This window comes from Papio anubis, chromosome 5 (assembly GCF_008728515.1).
Source record: "Papio anubis isolate 15944 chromosome 5, Panubis1.0, whole genome shotgun sequence".
NCBI classification, from domain to species: domain Eukaryota; kingdom Metazoa; phylum Chordata; class Mammalia; order Primates; family Cercopithecidae; genus Papio; species Papio anubis.
This window is the reverse complement of record NC_044980.1, coordinates 134,115,951-134,126,522: the sequence shown is the minus strand read 5'-3', so window position 1 is coordinate 134,126,522 and position 10,572 is coordinate 134,115,951. Positions and strand designations below refer to the sequence as shown.

The 10,572-nt window shown below is 45.4% G+C and overlaps 1 protein-coding gene across 16 annotated transcripts in view; it reads right to left on the bottom strand.

Moving 5' to 3' along the window:
- The window catches only part of LOC101006303 (protocadherin gamma-C4), a 166,744-nt gene that overhangs the window by 30,245 nt on the left and 125,927 nt on the right, over nucleotides 1–10,572 (bottom strand). The window contains exons 1-2 of one of the 16 annotated variants that reach the window (XM_021939792.2): nucleotides 7,135–10,271; nucleotides 4,735–4,887 (exon numbers count right to left, since the gene is read on the bottom strand). The exons of 13 other annotated variants lie outside the window; for them this stretch is intronic. In XM_021939792.2, the coding sequence (XP_021795484.1) occupies nucleotides 4,735–4,887; nucleotides 7,135–7,164 (183 nt within the window). In that variant the 5' untranslated portion in view covers nucleotides 7,165–10,271. Of the gene's footprint in view, nucleotides 1–4,734; nucleotides 10,280–10,572 lie in introns of those variants that run through there. 2 more of the 16 variants (XM_021939780.2, XM_021939795.2) reach the window with 2 other exon arrangements.

Below are 10,572 nucleotides of genomic sequence, written 5' to 3'. Positions count from 1 at the left end.
CCCCAGGCTGATTTAGGTATTTCTTCCCATTTTGTCCCACTGCATCTTATATTATGCAGATCTCCATTTTTTTTTTTCTTTTTTCTTGTCTGTCTCATATTGTACTCTGGGAACCAGAATGATATCTTTTTTTTTTTTTTTTTTTTTTGAGACGGAGTCTTGCTCTGTCGCCCAGGCTGGAGTGCAGTGGCCGGATCTCAGCTCACTGCAAGCTCCGCCTCCCGGGTCTACGCCATTCTCCTGCCTCAGCCTCCCGAGTAGCTGGGACTACAGGCGCCCGCCACCTCGCCTGGCTAGTTTTTTGTATTTTTTGGGTAGAGACGGGGTTTCACCGTGTTAGCCAGACTGGTCTCGATCTCCTGACCTCGTGATCCGCCCGTCTCGGCCTCCCAAAGTGCTGGGATTACAGGCTTGAGCCACCGCGCCTGGCCCAGAATGATATCTTTTAATTGTTTACAGTATCTGGCACATAGGGATGCTAATAAATGGTGAATATCAGTATTATCATTTTTAGTTCAAAAAATAGTTATTGCTCTGTACAGGGACTTTATATGCATTACTTTTCACTCTCACAACAAGTTTGCAAAGTAGATATTCTCTTTATTTTATAGATGAGGAAACTGGAGTTTAAAGAGATTAAAAGACTTATCTAAAGCTAAACAACTAATATGTACAGTACTATACTTATATTGGCAATTTCACACCAAAACAAGTACCCAATCTGTTTTACTAGAACTAAAGCATCATAAAGCCTTAATCTTACATATCTTTGACTTGACCTTTTTATGCCAGCCATATGATTCTCCCATCTCTAGATTTTTTTTTTTTTTTTTTTTTGTGATGGAATGAGTTTTGCTCTTGTTGCCCAGGCTGGAATGCAACAGCATGACCTTGGCTCACTGCAACCTCTGCCTCCCGAGTTAAAACGATTCTCCTGCTTCAGCCTCCCAAGTAGCTGGGATTACAGGCACCTGCTACCACACCTGGCTGATTTTTTTTTTTTTTTTTTTTTGAGACGGAGTTTCGTTCTTTCACCCAGGCTGGAGTGCAGTGGCGTGATCTCGGCCCACTGCAACCTCCACCATCAAGCGATTCTCCTGCCTCAGCCACCACACCCAGTGAATTTTTGTATTTTTAGTAGAGATGGAGTTTCACCATGTTGGCCAGGCTGGTCTCGAACTCCTGACCTCGTGATCTGCCCGCCTCCGCCTCCCAAAGTGCTGGGATTTCAGGTGTGAGCCACGAGGCCCGGCCTAATTTTTGTATTATTAGTAGAGATGGGGTTTCACCATGTTGGCCAGGCTGGTCTTGAACTCCTGGCCTCAGGTGATCCACTGACCTCGGCCTCCCTGAGTACTGGGAGCCATTACAGGCGTAAGCCACTGAGCCCAGCCTCATCTCTAGATTTTTATTGAGATATAATTCATATACCATACAAATCACATATTTAAAGTGTACAATCCGATGGTTTTCAGTGTATTTACATATACTAAACTGATGCAGTCATCACCATAATCTAATTATACAACAACTTTGTCACATCCCTCCAAATACAACCCAATATCTATTGAACAGCTGTAGATGTTTAAAGAATAGTTGCCCAGGTGCTAGTGGATTAGGAAGGTTTTTCCCTTAGATGACGGAAATACCATTTTATGTCTTCCTACAGTGATCTTTTAGAGCTATTCTATGTAATACTTTAAGGCTAGGAGACCTTACTATATTTTTTTTAAAATTGGGCCTAGCCCAATAAAGCTGGATCCTGGTTCTGAGAATACCAGAATAACACTTTGCTTCACATATATGCTAAATGATGGATTGGCAGGTTCTAGAGTACTGTTTTTCTTTTTTCTTTCTTTCTTTCTTTCTTTCTTTCTTTTTTTTTTTTTTTTTTTTTTGGTTTTTTTTTTGTTTTTTCTGATGGAGTCTCACTCTGTCGCCCAGGCTGGAGTACAGTTGTGTGATCAGGGCTCACTGAAACTTCCGCGTCCTGGGTTCACTGATTCTCCCTCACTGATGCTCCCTCCTCAGCCTCCAGAGTAGCTGGGACTACAGGTGTGTGCCACCACACCCAGCTAATTTTTGCATTTTTAGTAGAGATGGGGTTTCACCATATTGGCCAGGCTGGTCTCAAACTCCTGATCTCATGATCCACCCACCTCAGCCTCCCAAAGTAGTGGTTTTCAAATTTGTCTGCACATTAGGATCAAGTGGGGACCTTCAAAAAATGATGTCTATGTCCCACCCCCAGAGATTGTGCTTTAATTGGTTGGGGTGTGGCCTGGGTTTCAGAATTTTTAAAAGGTCTCTAGGTGATTTTAATGTGCAACAAATTTGAGGACATTGTTCTAGGGAAAATGCCAGTTGTTTTCCAGGCTGACCAGAAGAGTGGCAGCTATTTCTTGCTGGTTTTCATGCTTTCTTAGCCTTTTCATATGTGCTTCTATTTTGTCATTTTTGGTTGTTTTCATATGTGTATTTCCAAGGTGTGTTTAAGATTTTAGGTGGGTGAAGAACTAATGAAAATAATAATAGTAATAGCTGATAATTTTTTTTTGAGACAGGGTCTCACTCTGTTGCCATGGTTGAAGTGTAGTGGTGCAATCACAGCTAACTGTAGCTTCTATCTCACAGGCTCAAGCAATTCTTCCACTTAAGCCTCCCAAGTAGCTGGTACCAAAGGTGCATGCCAACATGCCCAGCTAATGAAAACAATTTTTTTTTTTTTTTTTTTTTTTGTAGAAACAGGATCTCACTATATTGCTCAGGCTGGTCTTGAACTGCTGGCCTCAAGCAACCCTCCCACCTCAGTCTCCCAAAATGCTAGAAGCTGGCTAATAATTTTTAACAGTTATGATATGCCAGGCACTATGCTAAACACTTTGCATACATTATATCATGCATGAATCTTATAAAACACTTATTATTCCCTTTTGCATATGATGAAGAGGCTTAGAAAGGAGATTGAGTAACTTGGCCACAGACTCATAGTTGGTAAGTGGTAGAACCTCATTTGTCTAACTGCCAAATCCAAGAGTTGATAGCAATGATGCACTGAGTAACAAAATAACAGTGGTTCTCCTACAGTTGCGAGTATGTATAGTGTTCTCTCCAGGGCAAAGGCCTTGCAGTCACCTTGCATGGATACCCATGCCTTGGATAGTATCCTTGCATACCACCCTGAATTAATGAATGCTTTACCTTTCTAAGAATATGAATTTATCTACCTTTCACATTGTGCATATACTTAAAAAAAATAAGGCTGGAAGGACAGGGACTAACACTGGAGGCACCAAAAAGACTCTCCTTTTGTAGTTTCTGGGATTTTTGTTGTTGTTGTTATTGTTAAAGAGACAGGGTTTCCCTATATTGCCTAGGCTGGAGTGCAGTGACTATTCACAGATGTCATCCCACTACTGGATAGCACATCAGTTTTGACCTGCATTTTCAACCTGGGCCAGTTCACCCCTCCTTAGGCAACTTGATGGTCCTGCCTTCCCACGAGGTCACTGTATTCATGCTGAACTTAGTGCAGACAGTGTATTGATCAATTGATCAGCATAGTGTACCACAGCCCAGAACTCCTGGGCTCAAGCATTCCTCCCCCCTCAGACACTGAGTAGCAAGAACTACAGGTGCACATCACTGAGTCTGGCTACTTTATGTTTTCTTGGGTTGTCTAGATTTATTTTTGAAATAAATTATTACTTTTATAATTAAAAGTGGGTATCTTTGAGTTTGGAGATTGTAGTTTTAATTTTTTTTTTTTTTTTTTTGAGACGGAGTCTCGCTCTATCACCCAGGCTGGAGTGCAGGGGCCGGATCTCAGCTCACTGCAAGCTCCGCCTCCCGGGTTTACGCCATTCTCCTGCCTCAGCCTCCCGAGTAGCTGGGACTACAGGCGCCCGCCACCTCGCCCGGCTAGTTTTTTTGTATTTTTTAGTAGAGATGGAGTTTCACCGTGTTAGCCAGGATGGTCTCGATCTCCTGACCTCGTGATCCGCCCATCTTGGCCTCCCAAAGTGCTGGGATTACAGGCTTGAGCCATCGCTCCCTGCCTGTAGTTTTAATTTTTAAAATACTTTTCTGCATTTTCCGAATTTTATAGCAAACATGCATTACTGTTACAAGGTAAAAATATTTTGTAAGTAGGGTGCACATCATTTCCAGTAGAGTGCTTGAAATAAAATTTAAAGGATGCCTGGAATTTCATTTCATTCATAAAAAATTATCTGAGAATGAGGTACACGATCTGTGTAAACAAAGGAAAATTATCAAAAAGCTAGTTTTAATACAAATGTCACAATCACTTGAAAGGTGGAGGAATGAGGTAGTTTTTGTATTCCTAGAAGCTGCCTCTGGTTGGAGGTATCCAGCAGCTTATTCCTAATGTAAATGATACCAGGCTAAACTCTGATTGCTGAGATCTTGTTTTTTGGCTTAACCATCCCTTAGCAAGATTGGTTAGTTGTGATAGCAAATGAGTGCTGAGGAGGTGAATTGGGTCCATAGATGAGTCAAGTATCTTCCCCCTGAAATGGGACCACAAACCACACTCTGGCAGGCCACCATCTCACAAAGGCACTAACTTTGATCTAGGAAGGGCCAGGTGAAAGTCTGAATGCATCATCAGGAAAACATCTTCATCACTAAAAAACAGCTCCATTCCTTCCTCAATATGATGTAGGAATCAAAAAGCACTAACAGGGTCAAGCATGACTTGCTAAACCTTACCTGTCCGGGAGGGGCGCTCTCTGCGCCCAACACCTGCCTATAGAACACCGGATCGCAGCTCCGCAGCGTGTTCTGGCGGCTGGCCAGTGGGCTGGCTGCACCAGGTTTCTTCAGCAGCGGGTCGCTGCGGCGGGAGTCCGTGGTGAGATACACCTGATGGTAAAGGTGCGGCGACATCAGGCCTCCCCGCACGGCGTCCGCGTGCAAGGAGGGCCCTGGTGTTCGGTACAGTGAGCTCACTGGGGCTCGGTATAGGTCTCTAGACTGCTTCCACTTGTAAACTTTGAATATTATTACTCCGAACACTGTGACCACGAACCCCACAGAAACCAGGATTAGAGAAAGAAGTAGATAAAAGGTGAGATTTTTGTTCTGCTCCCGGGGGGCAGAGCCAGAGGGGAACTCGGCTCGGGCTTCAGGAGAGTCCTCGGTTACTGACACAGTGAGGGTAGCAGTGGTGGAGAGCGAAGGCTCCCCGTTGTCTTTGATCAAGACCGTGAGAGTCTGCCTGGGTGAATCTGTGTCCTGGACTGGACGGGCAGTACTGATTTGACCAGTGTGGAGCCCTATGGCAAAAAGGCTCTGGTTAGGGGCTCCCAAGAGACTGTAGGAGAGCCAGGCATTGTGTCCTGCATCCGCGTCCCAGCCTACCACCCGTGACACTAGGTGGCCTGCTGAGGTACCTCGAGGCAGCATCTCCACCGAGCTCCCACCCGGCCGAGGATATAGGACCTGGGGGGCATTGTCATTGCGATCAGTGACAAATATGTTCACGCTGATGTTAGTGGCCAGGACCGGGGTGCCCCCATCGCTGATATGAGCTGTTAATTCAAATTCCCGCCGATCCTCATAGTCTAGGGGCACTAAGGATGACACTATGCCATTGTCACGATTTATTGTGAAATAGCGACCCACTAGCCCGGTTTCAGCTCCTTGTTCCAAGAGAAAGAAAGAAAGCCGAGCATTCTGCGGGGCATCGGGGTCCCAGACACTTAGGTTTAGTATTGGAGCCCCGGGGAGGTTGTTTTCTTCGATGTAAACGTCGTAGGAAGATTGAGAAGATTGTGGAGGGTTGTCATTGATGTCGGACACTTGAACACGCACTATTGTAAGGGCTGAGAGGGAAGGGGTTCCCGCATCTCGGGCGGTGATGCTGAGGTTGTATTCTGGCACAGTCTCCCGATCCAGGTCTGCACTGGTTTTCAAAGTGAAGTAATTCTTGAGGGAAGAAGTAAGGCTGAAAGGGAGACCCGGTGGAACTTCGCAGGTCACCAGCCCGTTCTCGCCAGCATCCAGGTCAGTTACACTGAGCAAAGCGATGACAGTCCCCAGAGGGGCATCCTCGGGTACTGGGCTGTACACGGAGGTGACTGTGATCTCCGGGGCATTGTCATTCACATCCACAACCTCCACCAACACTTTGCAATGTGCTCCTTCGGGACTGGCGCCCTTGTCTTTGGCCTGGATGTAAATCTCATGGAGTTTGGTGTCCTCGAAGTCCAGTCGACCCTTGATTGTCAGCATCCCGGTTACAAGGTCTAAGGCGAATAGTTCCCGCACGCCGGCGCGGTTGTGGCTGCCGAAGGAGTAAATAATTTCACCGTTGGGGCCTTCATCCAGATCCGTTGCAAGGACTTGTACCACGCGCGTCCCGGAGGGTGCATCCTCCAGGACGCGCGCCCGGTACAAGGACTGGTTGAAGACAGGCGCATTGTCATTCGCGTCCAGCACCGTGATGTGAATAGGCAGGCTGGCAGAGAGAGCTGGGGTCCCTCCGTCCAATGCCGTCAGCACTAGCTGGAGACTAGGCTCGCGTTCTCGGTCCAGGGCGCGCTCCAGCACCAGCTCCGCGTACTTGGTGCTGTCCTCCCGCGTCTGCACGCGAAGCGCAAAGTATTCGTTTCGGCTCAGCTCATAGGTTTGTAAAGAGTTGCTTCCCACATCGGGATCGTGCGCGCTCTCAAGCGGAAAGCGCGTCCCCGGAGCCACAGCCTCGCTAATCTCCAATTTCATTTCCTGGGTAGGGAAAGCAGGATTGTTGTCGTTGATGTCCTGGATCACCACTTCCACGCTGAACAGTTCCAGCGGGTTCTCCACTACCAACTCCAGAGTTACAGTACAAGACGGCAGTGTCCCACACAGCTCCTCTCGATCCAGACGGTCGTTCACAAACATCTCTCCGGTCTCCCGGTTCACCTCAAAGAATCTTCGGCTAGCTCCAGACACCACCCGGAGCCGGCGGGCTGACAGGCTACCGAGATCCAAACCAAGGTTCGCGACCACGTTGCCCACAGCGAAACCCTTCTCTCTTTCCTCCAGGATCTCATAGTGAATGACCGTGGAAGCCTTGTTCAAGGCGCCAAGCAGAAGCAAAACTCCCACTACCCTCCCGGTGCTTACCAGTCCGCTCCTCCAGGCCTCTGGGACCATCTCACTCAAAGGCAGATCCTCTCAGCGGGGTCCAGATCGTCCCTGCGATTTCGTCGAGAAACTTTCAGCGGGTTAGCGCTAGGGCGCTGGGCGCCGAGTCCGACATGGCTTTCTGGATGCAGTTGATTTGCTCGCCGGCTGTTCAGTCTCTGCCTCATCCCGGGGCGCAGAAAGGGGACGGGCCGGGGCCCAATCTCCAGCGTCTTCATTGGCCGACAGCGGCACACAGAGTCCCAGCCAATAACTGCACGAAGAATGAGCTAGCGCCGGGCTCTCTGAGCAGGACACGCGCTAGCGCCAGGAACTTCACTTTCCTTTGGCTTCCTTCCAGAGTTTCCAGTCAAAGCGCCTTGCCAGTATCTGTGCATAGGAAACCTACCTTAAGGAAAGCCAGCCTTGGGGCGGTGAGGCTAACCGTTCTGCAAGTCTCCAATCCAAATCAAGACCCATTAAACACTTGAATCACTTTCTTTGATCACAAGAAAGGGGATCGAACCAAACCGAAAACTACACAACGTTGTCGGGGAAAACACCAACAAATCTGGTTTGTTGGAAGACAGACAATTAGCCAGACCCTACTTGTAAGGAGGCATTTAGCATTTCCGTGGAGACATTAATAATTTCAGTTTTATCTCTTACCAAATGAAATTAGCATTCCCTGTCACTTCCTCACTATCTGGAGCTACTATCAAATTAGCAGGAGTTACTATCTATTGGTTTAACTCTGGCTTATAAAATTTAAAAGTACAATTCAGATTTTATTTCTTTTAAAACTGGATGTCATTGTTAGCTCTCATTTCTTAAGAACCAGGGAGCAATAAGAAATTTCCCTACCCCACCTTTCACAAGGAGCATGATCTCAATTGTTGAGCACACTCTCTCTATAGTTTCCCTTTACTTGATCAATCCTTTTCCCAAGATCTTGCACTTATGCCACATATGCCACAAGAAGTTGCACTGCTAATGAAGAAGAAGACGGAGAAGATTTTAAAAAGAAAAAAAGCCAGGCCTATTTAACACCTAGGATCTTTATAAAATTATTGAAATAATGGCAGCAAAGCTCCACAAATCTTTAGAAAATACAAAGCCTTTAGTCACAGAATAAAGAGGCTTCAGTTTTCTGCACTTAGAATTGTAGTCACCAAACAAAATGATAATGATTATGATAGTGAATAAAAGAGTCCACTGTGATATCAGAGTTGAGATGTATATCCTTGAACAAGAAACGAACCTCTAAGCGTTCCTGGTCCTCTCCTATTAAATGAAGAAGGCAGGTAAAGTGCCTGGCACAGAGTAAGCCTCAATAAATGATGCAAACCACACCATTAGATGTAAAGTGTTAGAGCCTCATACTATTTCTTAGACATCACTTTGATTGCATAGAGTCCTTTTGAAGTATAACAGAACCTTGAACATAGGTGAAGGGGTAGGCACATAGGTTAGGTAGGTAGAAAAGAAGTAAGGATATATAGGATATTTCCCAAAGAGATGAAAAGCCATATGTGACCTACATTTCCATGCCTTTAACACTTCAACTCATCTCTGAAAACCCACAGTTTTAAATGCTCAAGTTTGATAATTAGCCAGGCCAGCAAGAGGGCTGATAGGCATTAGAAGACAGAATACATTTAGAATTTAGAATATAGAGTATGGCCCAGTCACTTGCTACTCAAAGTGTGAGGATCAATGGTCTAGGCACCACCAGGGAGCTTGTTAGAAATGCAGAAATGCCCTCCTCTAAACCTACTGAGACAGGATTTACATTTTAACAAAACATCAGGATGATTTGAAATCCCGTTAAAGTTTGACAAGCACTGATCTAGTGGGTTATTCAGAGATACACTGGTTTATCAATCTTTTCTTCTGCTATTCAGCATCACTTAATTCACAGTCTGGTTTTTGAAAATCAGCTTTTAAAAATGTAAGTCATTTTCTCAATAATAAGGCCTGCCATTTTCTTGATAATAAGGCCTGTAGTTTTCTGAGACTTTTGTTGTTGTTGTTGTTGTTGTTTGTTTTTTTGTTTTTGTTTCTGAGGCAGGATCTCACTCTGTCATCCCGGCTGGAGTACAGTGGAATAATCACAGCTCACTGTAACCTCTAACTCCTTGGGCTCAAGGGATCCTCCCTCCTCAGACTTCTGAGTAGCTGGGACTACAGGCCTGAGCTACTGCACCCAGCTCATAGTTTTCTTAAGACCTCTTCATGAACCAACAGAACCCTTGTATATCCATTCTCCACAATAGCGAGGTTGATCTTCCTAAAATTTTAGTTGGATCACACAATTCTCCAGCTGCTCCTCAGTAGCATCATACTGCTCTTGAATTAAAATACCAAGTCCTTTGCATAGTATTCAAGTTCTCATGTCTTCTCCCTCTCTAACTATACTCCATTGCACCACTTTGAGGGTGGTCAGATCCCCAGCCCTTTCCTGTCTCAGGGCCCTCACACAAGTTGTTCCTTTGCCAGGAAAGCTGCTTTCTCCTCCCTCCCTTTGCTTTGCTAATTTCTACAAATCTTTCCAGTCTTAGTTTAAATGTTATTTTCTAATAGAGGTCTTCCATTAGGCCCCAGTTAAGACCAGGATCCTTTGTTATGCTCTCTCAGAACACTTTATATTTTTTTCCATTGAACTTGGCACAACTTTAAATTTTATAATTATTTTTGCTTAAGCAAAATGTCTGCTTCTCCCACTGAAAAAGAAAAATAGAAGCTCCAGGAGGGCAGGGACCATGCTGTTTTCGTGGCCACTTGTATCCTCACTGTCTAGCACAGCAGGCACTTAATGCTTATTAATACAGGAATCTTTATGCTACTGGCATAGTACAATAATAGCATACACTAAGGACTATATATGTATTCATTTGTGTGGATCCAATCTCCCTGGAAGTAAGCATTTTTTGGAAGATACATTTACTCCTTCAAGTTACCAGTGGACCTAATGAGACTATTTCCCAGCCCTAATGATCTGAAGATATAATATAGTTTGCCAAAAAGCCAAGTAAGGTGTGATAATACAACTCACAGTGGATAATAAACAAAGATGCCATAACTTGTTGTTTCCTTCCTTTCCTTCTCTTCTTTTCCTTCCTTTCCTCCCTCCCTCCCTCCTTCTCTCTCTCTCTCTCTCTCTCTCTCTCTTGTTTTGCTCTTGTTGCCCAGGCTGGAGTGCAATGGCTTAATCTTGGCTCACTGCAACCTCCGCCTCTCAGGTTCAAGCAATTTTCCTGCCTCAGCCTCCCGAGTAGCTGGGAATACAGGCATGCACCACCACACCCAGCTAATTTTGTATTTTTAGTAGAGATGGGGTTTCTCCATGTTGGTCAGGCTGATCTCAAACTCCCAACCTCAGGTGATCTGCCAGCCTCTGCCTCCCAAAGTGCTGGGATTACAGGTGTGAGTCACAGT